At 36.7% G+C, this 25,989-nt stretch overlaps 1 protein-coding gene and 1 long non-coding RNA gene across 2 annotated transcripts in view; one reads left to right on the top strand and one right to left on the bottom strand.

Moving 5' to 3' along the window:
• The window catches only part of LOC307147689, a 249,122-nt gene that overhangs the window by 122,665 nt on the left and 100,468 nt on the right, over positions 1 to 25,989 (top strand). The gene's annotated exons all lie outside the window — the stretch shown is intronic.
• LOC307148193 (adhesion G-protein coupled receptor G2-like) lies at positions 539 to 15,771 on the bottom strand (the record flags this gene model as incomplete). Its single annotated transcript, XM_079853548.1, has 10 exons — positions 539 to 734; positions 989 to 1,272; positions 6,671 to 6,758; positions 7,453 to 7,718; positions 8,617 to 8,744; positions 9,561 to 9,658; positions 9,750 to 9,786; positions 9,872 to 9,985; positions 15,479 to 15,616; positions 15,682 to 15,771. The coding sequence occupies 10 exons, from the start codon at positions 15,769 to 15,771 to the stop codon at positions 604 to 606; spliced, it is 1,374 nt and encodes a 457-aa protein (XP_079709674.1). The 3' UTR covers positions 539 to 603.

Below are 25,989 nucleotides of genomic sequence, written 5' to 3' on the forward strand. Positions count from 1 at the left end.
ATATATTTATGTAGAATGACCAAATAAAAATTTAATATAATGTACAAATTCATGCAATTATGGAGGCAATAGTAAAATATATATAATATAATAGTAAATATAAAATATAATAGTAAAATATATCATATTAATGCAATGTATAAAAGAAACAATATCATTTTCACTTTTGTTTAGACGTCATATGGCTTAAAGCAAAAGTCTAGATGAAAACTGCATTATAATTATTTGAAACAAAATCCTTTTTACTACATCTTTACAACTACATCAAGAAACAATGAATGAAATAATATTCTTTGCACAATTTAAACATTCAAAAGTCAGTCGAACAAAATATTTAATAACTAGGGTTACAGTTACCCTGAACTTACAATACGAGAAAAAAAAAACGACTTTCAAAGTAGCTTCCAGTGATGATGTTCAAGCACGTGTTAAATTAACTTTTGTTTAAAATGTCTTAAAAGCTAATGATCCCAGTTATGATCCTATTATGAGTTATTACATTCCCTCACCATACAACATCTTAGACACAGATTAGTATTCTGACTTTCTGCTGTTGACTTAATAGCTGTCTAAGAGACAACATGGTTTTCTGTCTTAAAAAGACTAATTATAAACATTTTCCACAGCATTGGATTGAACGATGGTTGTGGTGGAGCTGGATGTTTCTGGATCATCAGAGAAATTACCTTCTATGTCTTTGTGAATGTGGTAGTAATACAAGAAGAGGAAAAACCCTGGAAAACAAATCATAGAACGTTTATTTTTGCTAATTATGCCTCCTCAAATACATGTCACTGATTTAAAGTTGTTTGCATGATTTTTTTAAACTGTAACTAATAAAAAAATCAACTCCCATTGCAACACTTATAATTAATTATATATTTTGAAAAAATAGTGAAAGTGAAAATAATTAGCTGAAATCTGTTAGAAAAATAGAAGCATTCTACTAAACCAAATGTAATGTAAAATGCATGTGATTGTTTCTCACCCTGAAACGAGTTCAACACGGTGAAGATGTAATATGAAGGGATGAGCATCTCTCCATAACTGAAGAACGCCACAGCCCACGTCAGGCCGAAGAGCAGGAACAAACTCAACACCACCATGAGCTGCTTTCTGAATGTGCTTCTCTTGCCGTCAGGCGCTCTTATGCGTCGGGTTTGGACAATCTTAGTGACGATCATGATGAAGATTCCAGTCGTGAAGATGAAGACTAAAGCGTAGTAGCCAATGTTCACTATGTAGTGAATTAAAGGATCTGTAATCCAGCACCTATAATTAGAAGAGAGCGAAAATATATAAAAGACAATCAAACGGCACTTAAAGTGCCCCTAATATGCTTTCTCAAATATTATCTTTGATGTAGAGTGTCATAGAGCTGTTTGTGAAGGTAAAGAGTCTGCAAAGTTTCACAGATCAAAATGCAGATAAATGGAGTTATTGTCTCCTAAAAGAAAGAAACTATACTGAACTGCCTGAAACGAGTCGTCAGTAATTCCAGTCTCACTTCCTTCTGAACCTAAGTAGGTTTTAATGCCTGCCAGTGTTGTCAAAAATATTGATATTTTGATATGTATCGATTCTGAAATATTTGAAACTGTTCCAATACTCCTTTTCTGCAGTATTGATATACCGATACTACCTGCGTGTTGTCTCTCTCTATTCTCTCCGACGGCGAATTGACACACACTGGCCTCCTCTCACTCCTCTCATTCTTTCCGGTTTAATAGTGCTTATATTGCGCAAAAGCGCATACCTCTAACCGATGGCGTACTGATCACACATAAAGCCGCCACTCAATCAACTCGCAAGTACCAAATTGACTCCTTTTTGAAGGCTTATTGTGCTTAAAGGTGAACTAAGTAACTTTTTTTACCTTAACTGAACAGCTTCGGAGTCATTGGAATGGTTATATTACTTATTTCGGGTTGAATGGTGGTCGTTTCGCACCCCCCTGGTGCCCGTGAGCGGGAAATACGCACTTGCAACTTTGAGCCGGCGGGCCGCCGGCCGCCGCGTCAGGAAGTCTTGCGTGATATCAGTTCTCGCAATGTAAACAATTGCTTTACGGCCAAAAGAAATCTGCTAAAATGCTGTCATTATTGCGCTCCCTCACGCTGTTCGAACCCGAATGAAGAAGACGTTTTAAAGAATGTCCCATCTGCTTTGATGTCGTTGATCTATAGCCTCTGGTGTCTGAGAATCACCAACGAGTTTTTACAACAGTGTTGTCAAATATCTATTCCGAAGCTGTGGGGGGAGCTCTAGAGAGAAACCTGCGAGCAAAAAGTGAGAATACAGCGAAGAAATACCGAAGCTACTGAGTGCTGCTTTAAACAATCAAATACACACAAATGTCAAAATGCCCGTCTTGCAGAGTATTCAGATAAATACAGTCAGTTTTGGAATGTAAATAGTTAAGAGAAAACGCATATTGTGCAACAGTATATTGCATCTTTGCATTAGCTCTTAACCCTCTAAGCGCCAAAGTCGCAAAATTGCGACAAGACGTCATACTTAATAAAACAGGCTGTAGATCCTAATATGGTGTAATATCTCATTTGTATTCCCTACCACTAGATGGCAGACATGTAATACTTCGATTCAAGACCAAAATGACGTCATGTTCCTATTCAAAGTGTTGGAGGAAACAGCAGAGCAAGTGAGCGATCGTGTCATTGATGCGGAAGCAGTTCAGTTCAGAGCGTCTGAGTAAATTGTGAGATTTGTGAGAGAAAATGGCTAATAAAAACTTGTACTGTGGTCCGTGAGGATGTGTTCAAATGTTATTCGCCGATTCTGACTCTGAAGAGGAATATTTGCCTTTCGGAAATGACGATCAGCCGTCTAATGATCGCGCTTCTCCTGTTACATCTTTGCCGCGCAATGGTGCCGCCCGCGCTTCTCCCGGTACATCTTTGCCGCGCAATGGTACCGCCCGCGCTTCTCCCAGTACATCTTTGCCGCGCAATGGTGCCGCGCGCGCATCTCCCGGTACATCTTTGCCGCGCAACGTGCCGCGCGCGCATCTCCCGGTACATCTTTGCCGCGCAATGGTGCCGCCGTGCAAGGTGCGAGTGTTCACGAAGCACAAACAGATCATTTTGACCATTTGCCCAACGGGGATGGCAGGGGTGGACGTAAGCTTAGTGTACTCTTTTCCTGATCATTTGGAATGAGGATAAAAAGACAAAAAAAAAAAAAAAAACCCACTCCATATATATTTTTTCCTGAATATGATGAACTGATCCAAAAGTAGGCTACTGTTCACATGTGTTTTACTACTAAAGTATTGTAATATAGTAATAATTTAGTACTTTCTCCTATTTTATTGTTGGTTTCCTCTTATGTAAATAAATTCCAACATCAATTCAATATCTACTATTTCCTGAATATTACTGATGAACTGATCAAAAAGTAGGCTACTGTTCACATGCGTTTTACTATATAGTATAGTAATAATTTAGTTCTTTCTCCTGTTATTGTTGGTTTCCTCTTTTCTCATCATTTGGAATGAGGATAAATAAAAATAAAACATGCAAATAAGTTCAAACATCAGTTCAATATCTACTATTTCCTGAATATTATGAAATTCAAGAGGGCCGCCCCCTGATGACGTCATAATATGCAAATTAGATTAGTATATTTACACCCCACATAAACTTTCAGTCATCCCCAACATTTTTCTAATTTACAGTAGATCTCTATATTTAAGCCCTTTCAAGCCACAAGCTTTTGAAATTTTGATGTCAAAATCCAGCATTTTTTCAAAAAAAAACTTGGCGCCTAAAGTGACAGCAGCCTGATAAACCTGCTGCTGTCTGTTTTATTAGTTAATCAAAGAACAAAAGACAAAAAATCACTCAGTGCTCTTGACTGAGTAACTTTTGTTGCTTTAATTGTAAGCAATAATCAATTGTAAGCAATAATCTGTATTTAAATGTTACAATGAAAACTATCCAGTGTTATTTTACATTTGATTAATTTCTGTAGTATTTTTTACCAGAATACGTACTGTTAGACCCACCTCAAAGCCATTTTTATTTCAGTTGTTATTTACAATTGTTATTTGTGCTATCGTTTGCAATTAATTTATTTGTTCTTATTTTATTACTGACTGTTTACTTGTCTTTTTTTGTAAATCTAGTTCAATTATTCAAATAAAGCCTCCCTGTGCTGTGTAAGCTACAACAAAATTACACAAATTATCAAAGAATTATGAAATAAAAACAAATTATTTGTATGGCGGTGTATATATTTTCCCCGTGGTATCAAATATCGATATTCTACAAGGTATCGTATCGAAGTTGGAAATTCCAGTATTATGACAACACTAATGCCAGCCTATGGTCTCCATTGGCTGCTGGCGAACAGCGTCTCTTGGCCCCACCCTCAAACACTGTAGTTTATCTGAGACTGGAAGAGTTTGGTTCGTGTTGTTCATGTCGAGAAGACGATGTTTTCTGCTGCTAAAGTAAATCCACTTTGATGAGACTGATACGGTAAAACCCACGCCATTGTTACTGTTCATATCACTGTTTATCAAGAGCTGAGATTCAGATAAGTGTTTGGTTTCTGACCAATCACAGCAGACTGGGATGTCTGACCAATCAGAGCAGAGCAGCTCTCAGAAAGGCGGGGTTTAGAGAGACTGAATCCTTGATCGAACTGTTTCAGACACTGAGAGAAAAGAGCTGATGCTGTAATGGATATTATAAGAAAATTTGTTTTTAAATGAAAAAGAAGGTTCTCTGCGCTTCTGCAATCCACAACAATCCGGTTCAACCAGGGCAGGACAAAACAGAGCTGAAAAAAGAAATCGCCGGTGCAGCACAGATGTCTTCTTATTAATTTATTTATTTAAGGTGCATAACAACAATGACTAACGTTTCAATGTAAAGTTACATCTTCATCAAAGTCCTTGGAGAGAATGGGCAGTGAAGCCCTTAAAGGAGAACTCCGGTCAGTTTTAACATTGAGCTCATTTTTTTGTAAATTTGTAGTGCTGTCAGTACAGAGAACAACGACAAAAATCGGTGTTGCCTACATCATGTTATCCTCTTTTTAAAATTTGCACCCTGTTGACTTCAATGGGGCAAGTTTTAAACCTGCTTTTAGCCTCTTAACATCCTTGATGTGTCATTACAAGTGCCCAGCCATGTGAGTGATTCCTTTAAAGTGAACATGGTGAATCTGACTGCAGTAGATGTGAAAGATATGAATAAAAGTGATGTTAATTCAGCCAGCGCACATACCTGTATTTGCTTCCAGTTTTCGGTCGAAGTCCACAGTAATCGATTGTCGAGTTCACGCGCATAGGTTTAGTTACCTATGATCACGCGCGTGAACTCGACAATCGACTACTGTGGACTTCGATACAGGTATGTGCGAATGTATAGCAAATACAGGTATGTGCGCTGGCTGAATTAACATCACTTTTATTCATATCTTTCATATCTACTGCAGTCAGATTCACCGTGTTCACTCTAAAGGAATCACTTCCTTTTGCTTCCTTGCCAATCGTAGACTGTCCCGTCTGCATAATCTTTAGTGTCCCGTTCATATTTCCTTATCTTATAGGTCTGTAAGTCCTTCACAAAACCGGATAGAGTAGAAGAGATTTTTTCAGCAGCCTCAGCAAACTTTTCCGCATTGACTTTGCTCTTCATTTCATCTTCTACCCGTTTCACTTCAGTTTTTAGTTTGTCTTGTTCAGACTTGGTCTTCTCAATTATCAAGAGCATAAGATCAAGGGAGCATTTACTTGGCTCCCCAGCCCACCCCTGGGTTTCTATAAATGTGGCAACTGTGCGCAATGCTCCAATTCGTCCAATGCGAAAGATTTTTCACATCCCCGCACTGGTAAGAAATATTCTATTTCTTCATTTGTCAATTGTAACAGTACTCATGTAGTATACCTTCTGAAGTGTCCCTGTGGACTGGTGTACATAGGTCAAACAAAACGTCAACTTAAACTAAGGATAGCTGAACACAAAACAGCAATTCGTACCCAGAACTTAACATATGCCATGGCGAGGCACTATAAGCAGGCCAATCATGGTTCCCCTGCATCATTGAAGTTTTGGGGAATTGAGAAAATCACACCCTCACCCAGAGGTGGTGATATTATCAATAAACTCCTATGCAGGGAAGCGTTTTGGATATATACACTTAACACTCTAGAACCTCTAGGTCTAAATGAAGAATTTAGCTTAACATGCTTTCTCTAAACATTTAAGCATATTAAAATACAGTATGTAAGATGAATATACTTTTATTCCCATTGTATTGTGAATGTGAACATTTATGCTTGTTACTTATTTACATTGTTTTTAATCTTTTTTGACCTGTGTGCGGGCACTTGCCCTTTAATGACTGATTTGTGAGTGTGGCACCTTGGTTTAGATGGGTGTATTTTTGGGTGGCCAACGCCCCCTTTACGCACAATCACACCTGTTGATGATCCCCATTAAGGGCTTCACTGCCCATTCTCTCCAAGGACTCTGATGAAGATGAAACTTTACATCGAATTTTTTTTTTTTTTTAACCTGGATCCATGTAAACCTATTGTAGGAGACTCCGAAACAACATTAGGAGCATGAAAAGTTCCATAATAGGGGCAAAAAAAAGCTTAATTAATTCATATATTTGAGACATAAAAAAAACTTACATTTGTGTTTTTCCAGATGTTGCGTTTATATTTATTGTTATATATCCTCCTATTGAAACAACAGCTATGACTATCGGTGCCGGAAACGCTGAAAACACACAGAGAACATTTTCATTACTTGAAATAAACTTTAACTTAAAATAAAATACATAGCCTACTATATAAAAAAAAAAACATTTTCTTTCAGCTAGTTGCCAAGGAAAATTTATCATATTTAATTTAACTTAAAGGGATAGTTCACCCAAAAATGAAAATGCTGTCCTCATTTGCTCACCCTCATGTTGTTCCAAACCTGTATGACTTTCTTTCTTCTGCTGAACACAAAAGAAGATATTTTGAAGAAAGTCGGTAACCAAACGACTGATGGACCCCATTGACTTCCATAGTAGGAAAAAAATAAATACTATGGAAGTCAATGGGGACCAGCAACTGTTTAATTACCAACCTACTTTAAAATATCATCTTTTGTGTTCAACAGAAGAAAGGAAATCATACAGGTTTGGAACAACATGAGGGAGAGTAAATGACGACAGCATTTTCATTTTTGGGTGAACTATCCCTTTAATGTACTTAAATTACTAAAATTCATTAAAATAACACATAATAAAGACAAGCTGCTCAAGTAAAGTTCAAAAACATCATCAAAGTATCATGACAAGAGTTCATAAGACTTTTTTGGGTGAACTTGAGTTTACAGTCTGACTTGCTGGTTTTTGTTTTTTAAAAAATGATTTCTTACAGTAAGGCAAAGGTATAACAGGAGTTTTGTTCATATAACTCACTCCAGCCGAACACGGTGATCTTCCTCATGTAGTTTGTGATGGTGATGTTCTGTCTGATGAGCCATAAGTACATATGAAGAGCTTGAATGAAGAACCAGGTGAATGTAGTCAGCATGGAGTAATGCATGAGCAGCGCTATGAAGACACACGCAGCCTTGTCTCCTGTGTTGGCGACGCTCTCGTTTGACAAAAAGGATAAATTCAGGAGAAACAAAGCCACAAACATGTTTATCAAGATCTTTGTGGCTTGATTTGATTTGGCTTTCCTGTTCAAAGATAAAAACAACCCTGTATTTGTAACATATATTTATGCATCCAGCAGAAGCTTTTATGCAAAAGAGGAACAAAAGCAACTGGTCAAAAAACTTAAAGGAGAACTCCGGTCAATTTTAACATTGAGCTAATTTTTTTGTACATTTGGAGTGCTGTCAATACAGAGAACAACTACAAAAAACGGTGTTGCCTACACCGAGTTATTCTATTTTTAAAATTTGCACCCTGTTGACTTCAATAGGGCAAGTAGTAAGCCTGCTTTTTAGCCTCTTAACATCCTTTAAGTGTCATTACAAGTGCACAGAAAATGTGAGTGATTCCTTCCGAGTGAACACGGGTGGATCTGACTGCAGTAGATGTTAGAGATATTAATAAAAACGAAGTTAATTCAGCCAGCGCTCATACCTTTGTTTACATCCTGTTTTCGGTGGAACGCAATAGTAATCGATTGTCGAGTTCACGCGCGTGATCATTGGTAACTAAACCTATGCGCGTGAACTCGACAATCGATTACTATGGCCTTCCACCGAAAACAGGATGTAAACAAAGGTATGAGCGCTGGCTGAATTAACTTCGTTTTTATTAATATCTCTAACATCTACTGCAGTCAGATCCACCCGTGTTCACTCGGAAGGAATCACTCACATTTTCTGTGCACTTGTAATGACACTTAAAGGATGTTAAGAGGCTAAAAAGCAGGCTTACTACTTGCCCTATTGAAGTCAACAGGGTGCAAATTTTAAAAATAGAATAACTCGGTGTAGGCAACACCGTTTTTTGTAGTTGTTCTCTGTATTGACAGCACTCCAAATGTACAAAAAAATGAGCTCAATGTTAAAATTGACCGGAGTTCTCCTTTAAAGTAACTATGTTATATTTAAGAGACTCTACCGTAATAGGAAATGCATGAACAGAGCGACGGATAGAAAAAACATGGAGATGCCACAGCCGATAGAAGTGATGAAGGTCAATGATTCCACATATTGCGCTGTGATGTTTGGATTTACATCTGGAGGAGACTGAAAACAATGGAAACAATCCTTTTAAAACCCTGTTAGCAAGAATCAAGATCTAGGGCTGCCGCTAACGATTATTTTGGTAATCGAGTAATCATTCGATTATTTTGACAATTAATTGAATAATCAGATAATTTTTGTGCTAATAAAAATAGACCTAGGCAAACCTAAACCTTTAAAATGACTTAAATAATATCAAAGAGATTATTTGGTTCAAATAAAGTATCAAAAGCAAGTAATCATATGGTTTTATAAAACAACACTGTTAAAATACAAAATATCTTATTCACATTATGTGTTATAACAAATGCCTGCCGAAGGGCGCCAACGGCTTGGTGGTGTTACACTTTACAGCAACTCAAATCCTTGTTTAATATTAGCCAAACGAAATTTAATTCAAAAGTTTACTTACAGAGTTAACTCACAGAGCACATATTTATTTAATTGAATCGCAGCCTTTGTGAATTTACAATAGTACTATGCCATAGTATGTTTTTTAAATGGTTTTAATACATCGTGCAGCCTTAGAAAACAGTGCAGGCATTTGTCTAATAATGCGGTTCATGAATTCTCATCTGTGAAATGCGCCACTTCCGTTATTTTGCTGGTTACTCAAGACGGGTAAATTGCAATCGAGGATTTTTTTAAATCAAGTACTCTAATTTAATGAAGTAATCATGACAGCCCTAATCAGATCTTTACATTTTAAATGCATTTATCTGTTAAGTCTCTTTAGTGATCTTTTACAAGTTCTGTAGCTAAAAGACTCTGATATTGATTTCATGGGGTCTTTAAATGAAACTCTGAGAAGTTTCTCACCATCAGCACTGCAAAGAACGTCAGATGTGAACACGAGCACTTTATGGTGTTGTTGATTTTTTCTGTCTCACAGCCGGACGTCGTCCATGTAAGATTTCCTTTGAAGAATAGAGAGAGAGGAATGAAATATATATAAATTAGTTAGGTTTGCTGATGGGAACTGATCAATACATCCATAAATAAATGTACCTTTGCCACCCCAAGAACTGCAGGACGCCTCACCGACCTGTAAGAACATTTTTATTTTGCTTTCACGGTGTCTGATTAATATATTATATATATAAAATGTTTCAGAACAAAACCTTCATTACCAGATCTTTCTGTTTAAAGAACATTTCTATATTGTTGGTAAGGTTGGAGATATTGGCCCACATCGTTATTCCATAAACCTCATTGTTCAAAACAGTGTAATTTTTAGTTTCATCCTAATAAGAAATAGAGCAAATCAAATATAAATGTGTGAGTACAATAGATCAAGAAACATTTGTTAAAAGCATAGTTTTAACACAAAAATGTCTCTCTTGTTGTTATATTTTCACTGGAACACAAAAATAGAATTTGAATCTCTTTTCAAACAATAATTCATAGTCACAAAAAGGATAAAAACAAAAATAGAAGCATCATAACTGTAGTGAACATGACAGTGTACCCAGTGCTTAATTTGTAAATAATTTCCTGATCAAAAACAGCATTTAAAAGGCACTGTGACCGACACTGACCTTACAACTTAAAGTTTTCCCGGAACATACAAGTTTCTGCACAGCCCTAACTATAGCCTAGTGTAATATTCTATGTATATAGCTTCGTTGAGACCAAAAATCATCCATTTGACCAGTTTATGATATTTTCTCACGGACGACGTAGTTGCATTTTCCATTACATTGATTTCTGATTCTGACTGATCTAACTCCCGTTGCTCGTATAATAATAATTCTTATCTCCTCAAATCTCCTCAACCTCCACCAATGTGCAGCATCCATGGCTGGACTGGGACAAAAAATTGGCCCGGGCATTTTTGCCCAGACCGGCCCACTATATGATCATAAACACCACCCATCTTTGCGCGCCCTTAATTATATGCATACCAACTCCTATTCATTAAAACCACTAATGCCAATGTCAAAATTTGATATTTATTAATACAGTTGAACTATACTCCACAGTGGTGAATCCTAAAACAAGCTATAAGCGGCTCTGGCATAGCAATACAAATGTTTCTTACAGGATTTTTGTTCAAACTATGGTGGTGGGACCTCGGTCCTTCTAGGGGGGTTCGGGGGCATGCCCCCCCGTGAGAAAATTTTGTGCATTTTAATGTTAAATTCATCAATCTGGTGCACTTTGAGAGTTCAAAATTAAAAGCTCCAACCCATATTCAGTGTGCAAATTAAACAAAGAAAAATTCAAACCTCTTTTAGTTACAGTGTCTACATTACACCTACTACATAATAATAGTTATAATATTAATCCAATGACAGTAATAGCCATATTTTGTAAAACAAATGCACTAAAAAATAAAGGAAACTTTCATAATTAGTGTTGTACCAATTTCTATACTTGAAAGAGATAAGCACATGATCTTTTATTTTGACGCAAACTGCATCAAGCTTTTATTTTGGCGGAAAACATGGTTTACAAACGCCTCTTATTAAATGTCTAGTGAATTGCGGTAATCGTCAACTATGCAGATGTGGAAATAATCTACACTCATGACATGGCCTAAGTGTTTTGAAAGTAGTTCTGCTTACCGCAGGCTCTACATTCTCTCATCTCTCTCCTGATCCTCCGTCCTCACTATCATCATCTGCCACAGGAGCTGATGAAGGTCAGAAAACATATATTTTGACACATAAAGCGTCTGCTTGGTTCTATTTTTTCACGCTATTTATCTGCACATTCCTTGCGTTTCTTCTCCATCTATTTTTACAGATACACACTGACACACTGCTGCACGCTCGCTCACTCGTTTAAAGCTGTGATTGGGCCAGCCCAGTGTCAATCAAGAAAAGAGCCAATGGGCCGCTGATCTACGTGTTTCATGGGCTGGTCTGTCAGAAAAAAAAACTAACACTGACTTTGACCAATGCATTACACTGGCACAAACCCAGCGCCGCCAATTAAGCAAAACAAAACAAAACGAATGGGCCGCCGATGTACAAATTTTATGGGCCGTAAAAAAAAAAAAAAAAAAAAAAAAAAATTATGAGTATGAGATATATCGGCCCAAAAAGCACGTCGGCCCACCGGGCAAATGCCCGGTATGCCCAATGACCAGTCCAGCCATGGCAGCATCACCTGGATGATGCGACGGCAGCCATATTGCGCCAGAACGCCCACACACACACCAGCTTATTGGTGGAGAGGAGACAGTGATGAAGCCAATCAGTATATGGGGATGATTAGGAGGCCATGATGGACAGAGGCCACTGGGCAAATTTGGCAAGGATGCCGAGGTTAAACCCCTACTCTTTCGAAAGACATCCTGGGATTTTTTGTGACCACAGAGAGTCAGGACCTCGGTTTAATGTCTCATCCGAAGGGCGGTGCTCTTTGACAGTATAGTGTCCCCATCACTACGCTGGGCTGTTAGGACCCACACAGTCCACAGGGTGAGCGCCCCCTGCTGGCCTCACTAACACCCCTTCCAGCAGCAACCTGGTTTTCTCAGGCGTCTCCCATCCAGTTACTAACCAGGCTCAGCCCTGCTTAGCTTCAGTGGACAGTCTTGGGCTACAGGGCAGGGATGGAAATTAGCACCTGCCACCAGCTAAATGCTGGTGATTTTGTGTTGTGGCTGGTAAACTCGCTTCACCTACCAGCCACCGTGGTGCATAAATAAAAGTAGCATGCTGTTTCACCCGGACACTTTTAGAGGAGGCACACCTTCAGACTTTACCCTATGGAATAAACAGCTTAAGTATTGTAGATCTTGTAGTATTCATTTTCACATGCAGTTACACATTGTCGGTTAAAAACAAGAAAGTGGCTGGTAAAAACGTTGAGTGACTGGTAGATTTTGGAATCCACCAGCCACAGTTGCAGGTGGACAAAAAAAGTTAATTTCCATCCCTGCTACAGGGTGATATGACTGCTGGCATCCCCTGGTATCTCCTGCTATCCTGATTATTAGAGATGCACCGTTAAGAAAATTTTGGGCGATACCAATAACCGATAATTCTTTACATTTGAAAGCCGATAACCGATATATTGGCAGATAAATCTAAATTCAAATTTTGATATACTTTGATAGCCTGAATACATAACAAAAGACTATATATAGTAGCCTAGTTTGAAGCAGTGTAAGATTCCTTAACTTTTAAAATTAATTTTACACTCCTATGGCCAACTTTCTTTATAAAAAAGAAATGGTAACACTTTATAATAAGGTTTTATTTAAGCCGCGTTTCCACTGCAGGAACTTTCCCCAGGATCTAGGAACTTTGAGGTGGTACTCGGTGTGTTTACACCGCAGGAACCAGGGCCTAAACGAAGTTCCGGGTAAATAGTTCCCCCTCCAAAAGTCCCTGCTCGCGAGGTAGTACTTTTTCAAAGTCCAGGAACTTTCAGGGGTGGGACTTGTGCGCTGAACATGCTGATGGTTTGAGTTCATGCCACATTTTCATTGGTTGACTCCACGCAGCATTTTATTCAACCACCATCTGTTGCGGTGCGTGCAGTAACAGTCCTCTGCTATTCGAATCAACAATGGAGTTTAAAAAATACGACAGATGGGCCGACGACGAGGTTCAGGCTTTATTAAGCTTAAATTCAGAGGATGAAATCCAGTGGGAACTGTAAAGTCACACGCAGTCCTAGGTCACCGGACTATCTGACTAATCTTCACGGTACTTTAGACCGTGGTGGAAACACGGCTAGCAACAGGTGTGGGGGAAAAAAGTTCCTGGTAAAATTGTTCCAGGTAATTTCGGTAGAAACGCGGCTTTTGTTTGCATTAGTTAGTTAACATGAACCAACAATTAATGAACAATACTTCTACAGCATTTATTAATCTTAGTTAATGTTAAGCTCAACATTTTATAAGATATTTTTAAGATCCAATTTTTAAGATAACATTGGGCTGCATATAAAGAATATGCACAGACAATAAGGAAATTATTTTAATCAAACCATATTGTACAAAAAAATGCTAGTTATTAATAACGCATCAATGTTTTTGCAAAAAACAAAAACATTTTTACTATTACAGTAATAGTAAACATATTTAATATTAGGCTAACTGTTTAAAATTACATCATTGCTGTTTGAGCTGCGGGCGGAAACTGAAGAGAACGAACGTTAAACTGAATCGCTTTGCTAGAAGGTTAAAGGAGAACTCCGGTCAATTTTAACATTGAGCTCATTTTTTTGTCAATTTGGAGTGCTGTCAGTACAGAGAACAACGACAAAAATCGTTGTTGCCTACACCGTGTTATCCTCTTTTTAAAATTTGCACCCTGTTGACTTCAATGGGGTAAGTTTTAAACCTGCTTTTAGCCTCTTAACATCCTTGATGTGTCATTACAAGTGCACCAGCCATTGTGAGTGATTCCTTCAGAGTGAACGCGGTGAGTCTGACTGCAGTAGATGTGAAAGATATTAATAAAAATGATGTTTTTTCAGCCAGCACACATACCTGTATTTACATCCTGTTTTCGGTCGAAGTCCACAGTAGTCGATTGTCGAGTTCACGCGCGTGATAACCTATGCGCGTGAACTCAACAATCGAAACCATTGAAGTCAACAGGGTGCAAATTAGGCATAATAACTGTCATATTATTATAATTGTATACACTATTGTACTAAAAAGTTGTAAATTTTATGGTTTAGTTGCATTCTTCAGCAACTGTTGAGTTGATTAAAGGAGAACTCCGGTCAATTTTAACATTGAGCTCATTTTTTTGTCAATTTGGAGTGCTGTCAGTACAGAGAACAATGACAAAAATCGGTGTTGCCTACACCGTGTTATCCTCTTTTGCTTAAATATATATGCATGTGTGTGTATTTATATATAGAAAATAATTATACTCCATACACACACATATATTATGTAAACACAAACTTTTATTTTGGATGCGATTAATCACGATTAATTGTTTGACAGCCCTACTCACACTACATTTTTTGGAATGTAATGGTACTTTTACTTGAGTATGTTTTTTCAGTACTCTTTCCACCACTGAGTCTATGTGACAGATTTGTGCTGCACATGTTGCACTTAACTGTATCTTCCTTTTCGAAGTGATTCCAATCATTCAAAACCATCATGCCGAACAGCGCGTATCTCTCAGATGAAGTAAACAATCTATTATCTATCGGCCTTGATATATCGGCCTAATTTTCTTTCAGATCGATAACGATAACATCAAAAATTACCATTTATCGGCCGATATTGATATGTAGTCAATATATCGTGCATCCCTACTGATTATTATTAGCAGTTCCATCTTCTGGATCTCTTTTAAACAGAAACACTACCAGCTTTACTCGTGGATATGGAAAATTAAAATATGATTGACTTTCTTTTTGACATTTTGACGATATGAACTTATTCATATTAGAATGATGCATCAGGTACACTCTCTCTAAACTTGATGCTACTCTCCAAACGTTTTGCTTTACTGCGTGCAAAACAATAAGCAGTAAGCACCAACCAATAATAGTGATTTTGCACTTAAGAAAGCTGATAAAAACTATATTTTCTTCGGGCCAATAGCAAAACATAACCTCCAATCTACAGAATGCAAAAATCCAAAATCTGACATTTTCCGGAACAGGATCCGGCTCAAATTAAGCACTGAGTGTACCAATATCCAGCTCTTCTGAGGTCGAGAGATTTGTCATGATGGAACAGAGATAAGTTACTTTTTTTTGCGTGAACTATCCCATAAACTTTCCTTCATTTTTTTAATTGTGAGTACCTTTCCCATGTTTTTGAACCGTAGAACTCCAAGTAACGCAGATCCATGGTTTTCCAACCGTGATTTATTAAAGGCCTCGCTGGGAATCTTCACAGACCAGGGAATGTCTGTCTTCAGGTCACTTTGACAATCAGTAACCTGTGAAAAAAAATAGCATAATAAATGAGAAATAATACCATGTTTTATTGTTTCTCAAGTCTTACGTTTATGCTGTCCGGATCTGAAGAGTAACATGTGTCTCTGGTCTCTGTGTTCTCGTCCTGTGTGTGAATAAGACCAATAACATCCCCCATGACAATCTGTGCATTGCTTATACTGTTGTTTCTCATCTCTTCTGTCTTAGACTCCAGATTGTTCAAGGCGTCTCTGCAAAATTGAATAATCACTCTGTATTCTGTAATGAGAGTTTTATTTTTAAAAGTCACTGGTAACCACACACTTACGATGCTTTTGAGGCACTAATAGATCCATCCTTGTTTTTTAGATCATCTGTAGTTAGATTGTAAGTTGTCTCAGAAGGTTTGAAACTGGTAGTTGTTTTTTTAGTGGTGGTGTGTGACAGTGGTGTGAAACTTGATGTTGGTTTGTCAGTAGTAGTGTGTGACAGTGGTGTGAAACTTGATGTTGATTTGTCAGTAGTAGTGTGTGACAGTGGTGTGAAACTTGATGTTGGTTTGTCAGTAGTAGTGTGTGACAGTGGTGTGAAACTTGATGTTGATTTGTCAGTAGTAGTGTGTGACAGTGGTGTGAAACTTGATGTTGATTTGTCAGTAGTAGTGTGTGACAGTGGTGTGAAACTTGATGTTGGTTTGTCAGTAGTAGTGTGTGACAGTGGTGTGAAACTTGATGTTGATTTGTCAGTAGTAGTGTGTGACAGTGGTGTGAAACTTGATGTTGATTTGTCAGTAGTAGTGGGTGACAGTGATGTAAAACTTGATGTTGATTTGTTAGTGTAAGTGGGTGACAGTGGTGTGACAGTAGTTGATGTTTCATTAACACAGATGACACACTTCCATTCACCCTTGTCAAAATGCAGAACATATTTACTACTTTCTTTCCCTTCAACACAAAGAAATAAGATATTTTAATGATACATATATGCATTTGTAAAGTGATGTAATATATTGTGTGTGTTTTTTTTTTAAATAAACCTATAGACCTTATGCACCAGAGAAACGAGGGCGCCGCCATCTTTAGAATATTGTCTTTGAACTTCCGTTTTTCCAGTCGCTCTGTATATTTCTATGGCATTGCTGTCCAGGAGTAATTAGCTTTTGAAGTGGATTTACTTAATATAAAGTTAACAAAAGTTAACGAAAGTTATCATGAGGATTGTAATGTTTAAACCAGATGTCTTAACAAATGTCAGTAGACCGGGAAGATTTTAAAACGAGCCGCTTATTCATAAATACGCAGAATCGCTGTGAAAATAAAACCGGAAGTCAAAAGACAACGAGCGCAGCGCTGAAAAGGGGCGGGGCTACATAAGGTCTATACATGTATTGTAATTTCAGCATGCATATTCATCAGTTCACATTGGCCTATTTATTATTGACACACTCATGAATGAGTAAAAAGTCCTCCAATAAAAATGACAACGGAGAAGATTAAGCAGATTGTGTTCATTTGTCTGTTCATTTGGTTTATGGTCAATTAATAAATGCTTCTCAGACCCCCAGCACTGATCTCCCTCATCAGACACACCTTGATTCAACTCATCAGATCATGGAGACTGCAAGACCTGATTTGGTGCGTCTGATGAGGGAGGCATCCAAAATCTGCAGTGCTGGGGGTCACCAGCACAGGCTTGAGAAAGTCATTGTTAGTGAGAGCTGGTGTACATGAAGAATTCGTACACTAACAACTTATATTTTTACTAATAAATATGGTTACTTTTTATATGTTGTATGATAATTACCTTGATTTTGAAATCAAAGTTTAATGGGTGAATTGAAAAACTGAAAATTAAGTTTATAAATCAAAAAGCATGTCAAAAGACATACTAACACTTACTTCTGCATGCATTATTGTCATATGTAGCATTTGTACATCTCTCTTCAGGATCACCAGGACCAGTGTTCAGACAACCTCAAGAGACCATGACAACACATAATTCAACACAAGTTTTCCAGGTGTGTCTAACAGTAGGTTAGTATTTAAGAAAGAAATACTATATAAATTAAAGTAATCAAATGTAAAATAACACTGGACAGTCTTCATTGTAAAAATTAAATACAGATGAATGCATACATTTAGTTACAAAAGTTAATCAGTCAAGAGTAGAGAGTGTTTTTTTTGTTGTTGTCTTTTGTTCTTTGATTAACATGACAGACAGCAGCAGGAATAATCTAGCAGAGTTTATGCACGGATCCAGTATACTGTTACACAACATGCGTTTTCTTTCTAAACTAAATAAGTTCCGAAACTGACTGTGTTTAACTGAATACTCGCCTACTAATACTATTTTTTTGTGTTTTTGACTGTTTAAGCGCATTCAATTTGGTACTTGCGACTCACAAGCTGTTTGAGACTGAGAGGCGGCTTGTGCGCTCCACTTATATAGATCAGTAGTGCCCATGCTTTTGGTGTGCTTTCTTGTGAGTGTGAAACCTGCGGGAATTGGTAAAATTATATAAAATGTAACTGGAGGGAGTGAGATGAGTGAGCATTGAACTTCTGCATTGAATTGACAGGGTTTTTCCTGGGTCAAAAATGGTCTTCGGTGGTGCCTGACTGACATGGTCATCCACACACACACTGTAAAAAGTAGACTACCCACGTGATCTGCGAGCCCAATACGGACAATAAATTTAAAATAAATGCAATGAAACCGTTTGTAATTTTGCTTATGTTATTTATTTTGATATATCATATTATGTATGATCTCTTACCTTGATGTTTGTTTCTTTTGTTCTTCATTGTTTACAAATCGTTGCTCATTCTATTTTTTGTTTTGTTTTCGCCCCCTCATTTTCTTCCGGACTGTTGCTGCTATAGGCTATGCAATTATCAGACACATATTTTACCTGTCACCATCACTGTCCTCCTTTCTTTCCCTCCTTCTAAAAAAGCGTGTTTTTTCCACTGGTTTTCATAGCTTTGTAAGATATGATCCTTATTTGCTAGACCTGAAATTTTGGTATATTATCATATCAATATTTAAAAGTAGCATTAAAAAGTTTATTTTAACTAATATTCTAATTTTGTACCTTAAACAATAGAATAAAATTAGCAGCTAGCTATCAACAACTTTCTTTGTGCTTTGTTCTGGTTTTACCTCACCCAGTCTAAACTAAATTATTTTATGGGTAATTTACTACACATTGTAAAAGTAACCTGAAAATACTGTGGATTATTAAGGCTAAATCCTACTAAACACTTTTGCTAAACGGGTTAAGCACACTTACATTCTCATTTCAGAGGTATTCTTCAGACAGTGATGTCTTGTGAGTTCAGTGTTGGACAGCTCAGTTGTTTTAATCATTCATTAAAATTAATTGGTTTAAAGAAATCATTAGTTCGCGAATCGGACATTAGCGGATGTGGATGCATTGTATGATAACCCTGGCTGTTAGGACATCGCAAAAGATTTGTGTCAACACAGAAAACACTTAATCACTGAATAGGATTTTTTTTTTTTCATTTATGAAATTGTGTTTTATGTCAGCAAACGCTTCTCAGAGAAGAGCCGATGTTTTTTTTTCACACCCAGTGGTAATTCAGCAAAAAAATTCTCTGAATGCGCCAATTTCAACATGGATTCGGTCTTCCAACCTTTTACCATTGTTGATTTTTATTTAATATGCGCGAGGTAGAGAGAGCGAAGACCGTGCTTATAAGTGCTTCAAACTATAGTTTGAACTTAAGACAGAGAGAGTGTGCGCACAGGGGAGAGTCTCTCTCTCTCAGCTCATTCTCTCCCTTAGTTAACATGCGCCCTGTCACAAGCGCAGCAGTCATCTACATCACTCATAAATCACAATAACTGATCAAATAAGGCTTTGGCGGGACAAAAATTAGTTTTGGTGGCTGTCAAAAAAACTAGGAAAAACCCTGAATGATAAAAGTGTAGCCTAATATAATTTACAATACCTGACCAGTGATTACAGATAATCGCAATTTTATGTTCAGAGTCACTACAAGTCTGTCATTGGTAGATTTTTAGAATATTGATCTGTTTGATCTGTGGCTGGACACATGGGAAGGACAAGGACTATAAATGGCAGACCGTAGGAGTGTTAGGAAAACTGCTACGACAACAGTCTGTATACATACGTGTGTGTGAGACTTTATGGAATACTTGCACTTCTGTTTATAATACGTATTGATAGTTTCCGGTTATGCATATTTTCAATATGATGTAGCCACCTAGTAGACTAAATGCCACTTAAAATAGGTGCGTCCCAATTCGCGTACTTATGCACTTATCTGTGCCGATTTGTAGTAGAAATAGTGCGAGTAGTGTGTTCACACTGAAAATTTCAGAAACAAAAAGTGCACTTTAAATACCCGGATGATGCACTTAAATGAAGAAAAACAAAGTGTGGAATGTTGGACACTTCATAAATTCAACTGTTGCAGCTTTAATTTCAAAGTGTAGGGGGAGGAGCAGAGTCCAGTGTTAAATAACAATTTTTTTTTTTACAAATTCATACACTACATGGTGTATCATTTGGGATGCAACTAATGAGTTTCTGCCATATTTAATAATCCGGACCTTTTCAGGGACAGGAGAAGATATATTCTGATTAATAATAACAAACCTTGATTTATTTATATTAAATATTTTTATCACTCTTGTTTTCATTGACAATCATTTCAGCGTATGCAAGTTACATGTTTATGGCAAAATTCTTAGTAGTAGCGCTGTCAATGTGTTACTTTTTAACATCATTAAATTTATTCAAGGCAAGTACCGCATTCATTCAGACCATTTGAAATATGGGTATTGTCATGATTCATGTCTGTGTTCCCCTGTCTTGTCCCATGTTTAGCAGTTCCCCGTTATGTTGATTAGTTTCCTCAGGTGTTTCTGATTAGCCACGCTCACTTGTTATCTTGTTTAGCTTGTTTGCCTCTGTATTTAAACCCTGTGTCTTGTGTCAGTGTTTGTGGGTTCTTGACTTTGTAATGTTGTTTATGTTGTTTGTCTTGTTCCTGAGTCCTGTTCCCGAGTCATGTTCCCTAGTCTAAGTCTGTCTGTCTGTCTGTCTGTCTGTCTGTCTGTCTGTCTGTCTAGTTTTGAGTTTAATTATTAAAGCTGTTGCACATGGATCCTGCTTTCTCCTTTGATTCAGCCTGCATCATTACAGGTATAAGCATATTAAAGAGTAACACACACAAGCAAATCCTGTTTATCATTTATGAGTCATGAGTACAGCTTTTTGTACAGCTGAAAAAAAACTTGATGATAAGAGATGTTAGCTATAATATTAGCACAGAAAGAAAGAAAGAAAGAAAGAAAGCCCATACTCATTCCCATAGTGACCTGTTTCACCTGTCCTGTTAAATAACCAACTTTTCTGCCATAATTGAAGAGAGAAACTGAAAAAAATAAATGAATTGAAAGTGGATAAAATCTTACCTGAAGTCGTCTGGCATTTCACCCTCAAAATTTCTGTAAAATAGAAGTGATGGAATTATTACAAGTCTCATTGACGACAGGTCGTTGAATTACAAATTGAAATGCACACCCGAGGTGGTAATGCGGTCACGACGCGATCAAGGTTACACCTTGGGTGTGCATTATTTTTCTAATAATTCAACAGCCAGGAGTCAATTATTCCGCTTAGATGATGTATTTCAAGACGTTTGTCAAGTTTTTGTCATTTAAAACGCTCTTATATGTAGTGGTGGACCGATATCTCGCCAAGGCCGATATATCGGCCGATATTTGGCACTTTTAAAATATCGGCACCGGCCTAAGTTTTTCTGATTGGCTGATGTGTTGGAAGCGGGCCTTTTATTTTGACGGCGCTCCGGACTTTTATTTTGACGGGCGGCGCTGAGAACACAAGTGCCTGAGAAGAGAACGGCACTGCCTGATCACACAGCGCTCACTCACATTCTCTGTCTTCATTAGTTTATGATCTCTGTCAGTCATATCTAATACTTTGTTAGACAGAACTGGTAAACAAAGAAAGTAAATTGTATGCGAAAAAGTAAAGCATTGCTTTTATATTATTTGTTACAGAAAAGGCAAACAATCAGGCTAAAATACTTTCTCATTTACTGTCAACTTTCAGCAAATGCGCATCTACGTCATTTAGACAAATCTCTGAATATCTAATAAACATTTAATTTCACAAACCTTGCCGATTTAATGGAATCCAGCTGTAATATCTTGTGAAGTGTGCATTTGTAGCCTGATAAACGTGTTATTGCAAGTGATGGTCGGTCCGTGCGAAGTGAATGAATGCGAACAGAAGATCAGCTTCACGATCGAAAAACTTAAATCCTTCATTTTAAAATATGCTGTGCTATATCCAGTTGCCCACTGTGTCATATTCATATCGTTTTCACTGTGTGCTGGATGTAATATTAGCGTTACCTTGTCTTTATTTGAAAAAATATGATTACCAGTGCGCACAAAATTACCAGATTACTGAGTGCAATGTTAGAGTGTTTACTTCCTTTTTATTCATATATTCATATATTTTTAAACAATGACTTTATTTGTGAAATACTGTAATAGGATTGCAGATTCAACAAGTTGCCATCTGAAGTATAAGCATGTTTATTTTAAAGATTTGTTTTCTAATTTATTTAAAATTTAAAAAATGTTGATTAAAATAAATATGAAGTATATAATAAAAATATCGGCCATCGGCCATCCTGCTCTCTAAGATATCGGCATCGGCCATGAAAAAAAACTAGCCTATATCGGTCGACCACTACTTATATGTAGGACTAATTTCTTACGCATCTAATCCCATGTCTCTGTTGCTTATTCCAAATTCCAAAGTCATAAGTATCAAATTACATTCATAACCGGCCTTACAGTAAGTGTGTCCCCGGCTTTATACAGTTATTAATGCAGTTATGAGAGAGAGAGAGAGAGAGAGAGAGAGAGAGAGAGAGAGAGAGAGAAGCATGTGTGTTAGTATTATTATTTATTTATTAATTAAATTCGTTTTAATTCATTCGTTCATTCTTTTTTTCTATTATTGGCAGTAGACTAGCCTAATAAATGAAACACATAGCCCTTTTAACAAGTAGGCCTATCAATAATTATTTATTTGTTATATTATCTGCAACAATTACGTAAACCCGTGCAGCAGGACTATCAATTTATTTATATATTCAGTTTAATTTTGTATTGATTATAGATAGGACTAAATACTTTATTTTTTACTATTAAACTGCATGTTTCCAGTTATTGTAAAGTTAAATTGCAGATCAAGCGCATGGGGCTGCATGTTTTTTCTTATGAATTGTATCCTATTTTCCGTTATTACAGTCAACTACGAAGTGATATGGAACTGTAATGCGGTCAATACCTTCCTGGAACTACTTTAGCTGTGCGTTTCCCTGAAAATAATTGCAGACCTTAGAACGTTTGTCAACCAATCAGATTCAAGCATTCAACGGCCCTGTAGTATAAATATAAATAATCTAAAATAGCCTGTGGTTGAACCATGATCTGCTCTTTCTCAGAAACAGATTACAGTGCTTTAAGACAATTAATATTCAGACTTCATTCAAACAGCTTGTTTTGTTGATTTTTTTAAACTTATGTGTGTTCGGATCTGTTCATGGTTTGCATCGACAACAGTGATCAATCATAGTGAAACACTTCTGTGGAAAGTACATTTAATATTATGTGGAAAAAGAACAACACCAACAACTCACAACCTTCAACACTATCACTGTGTCTGTTGTAGGATGACACGCACCTGTGAAATTCAAGGTTAGTGGGGGACAGACGGCAGAATGACCATCTGGCAATAACCACAGCTTTATGCCTTCAAACGTCTCATTCATTCTGACTTCACACTGCCCCCCATGGTTTATGCTGAAACTATATGATTTGTACTGTCCTAAAACCAGAGAGAACATTTTACATTTGTTTAAAAAAAATACTTTTTTTAAAGAGTTTTTTGTTGAGCTCTAGAATGGTTTATAAATAAAACACAGGTTTTACCTAGAGAAGAGATGTTTAGTGTGACACTGTATATGTGAAAATCCCCATTTTGTATCTCCTTGTATCTAACTGATGGAGATGTCAGATTTACAGCTGGAAGAAAAACAGAAACGACCTCAATGAGTTCATCAGTCGTCACAAGTCTTTCAGACAATAAATATGTAATATTTACAGTCTACCTGGATTTGTCACACAGACTAGAAGATTGGAGTCTTCTGAGCTGGCTGCACAAATACAACATATAAGGCCACTATGTAATGATGTTAACATATTCATTTTTTAAAGCAACATACTTATCTGGCATGAAGCACAACAGACGATCATCAGCCACAGCAAATTCTGCTTTTGTCGAGACATAATTCCCAAAAACATTCAACAAGAGTTTAATTTTCTTTTCAACAGATATTGGTAGAAAATCTTAAAGCATTTCCTTATTTCGTTCTTGAGATGAAACATCCACAGTCCAAGAGGAGAGAGAGTTGCATCCGTTCACATATGAAGCCTTATGATTATGATCCGCAGCTCAGAGCCGCTGGAATAATGGCATATGGTTTATTTGCAAACATGCAAATCATGTTATTTTGGTCTTTAACTGTGAATTTCAGTGTTCATTTACATTCAGGTCCAGTTTATCAAGTCACATTTGTTCACAGAGAACTATGTAAGTACAATTATATTTAATAACAGTAGAAACAAGATTCCAATGAAGACATAACCTTTATTAGTGGTTATTAGACAATATTTAGATTATTTTGCTGTAGTTAGATTCAAATCAGGTTTTAACAGAAAAAACTAAATCCTATTTGTTGTTTATAAAGTTTGTCTCTTTCTTTCCTTTCAATAAATGGCACTTGCTGTGATATTTTGTCACCTTATCAATGATTTTCACATATTTACACATTTGAAAAAAGTCAGTAAATGTTTTTGGAGCCACTGAAAGTCCATCATAATGTAGAAATTGTATTATCTTCATTACAATCACGAGAGGCTCTCAGAGATATAACTGTGAGAGCCTCATTAAATAAAAAGCCTCATTAAATATAAAGCCTCATTAAATAATTCAGAAGTCATTAGCTGATTTTCAGTTAACAAATATGTTCCACATTAGTGTGCATGAAATTTGTTAAGCTGTTATGTCATGTGAACATGCAAATATCTGAATCCACAGGCGTGTGACTTCAGTTTCATTCTGGTGTAAATTTTTCTAAAAGAGGTTCAGTAGTTTGTGTCTCTCTGACATGCATGTTAAACATGTATTATAACACTTAATAAATCTAACATCAGTAATCAGCACAATTCAATCCTCCCACAACAACAGACAGTTTCTGTAATGATGATCACAGATATTTCTCATTTATTTTTAGTGATTTCAGTAAAGTTTCCCTTTTTAGGATCATAATTTTATGTACAGAACTCTTTTTAAAGAGTACAATTTCTCACTCTGTTGTTCTGTTGTTCATGGGTCTGATATTAGTGAAAATACGTTTCCCCCTAAACAGCGACTTTACAAATCAGTGTTAGAAAGTCAAAGAAAACCATTCTGTCTTAATTCTGCTAATTATAAATATTTTCCACAGTATTAATTCTGGATTGAACAATGGTTATGGTGGAGCTGGACCTTTCTGGATCACCAGAGAAATTACCTTCTATGTCTTTGTGAATGTGGTAGTAATACAGGAAGAGGAAAAGCCCTGGGAAAAATATAGGAGAAACATATTTGAATTATATCTAATTCAAATACAATATATTTCAGATATCATTAAATTTGTCTGCATATTTTGTAAACTAACAAAAAAGCCTTTGGGCCAAATGCTTTTTTTCAAATTAATTATTATAACTACCATTATAACTCCTAATCAATAAAAAAAGAATTCAATTGAAAATAACATTATTACAATTTTAAAAGATGATTTTAAAAATATTGAAATAATTTATTTTAAAAATTAAATTATTTGTGAACAATTTAGAATTATGAATCGCTCATTAACCCCTTGGGGTCTGGGGATGGCGGTCGCGCTGGCGATACCAGCTCACTTTTTTCTTATCAGTGCAAAAGAAACTCAAAATACTCAAAAGATTTTGATCTTACATATAGGTGTTATACATCATGTCTTTTATTTGTGTACACTCATAATATAAACAAAATGTTGTGTTTTTCGTAAAATAAAGAAAATAAACATGATGCGAGTTCTGCCATCTCTCTCAATGTGAAGTGGTCATGGCCAGCATTTATCCGCTATATCTCTATAGTTGCCATAAACTTCGCAGCTTTAAAAAACCCAATAGGACCACTGGGAGGAGCCAGAGGAGCTTTATTTTTTTTCACGGATTATCTGTCTCATATTCTACTGTAAGGATATAATGACAG

The sequence above is a fragment of the Squalius cephalus genome (genome assembly GCF_949319135.1).
Source record: "Squalius cephalus genome assembly, chromosome: 20".
Taxonomy (NCBI): domain Eukaryota; kingdom Metazoa; phylum Chordata; class Actinopteri; order Cypriniformes; family Leuciscidae; genus Squalius; species Squalius cephalus.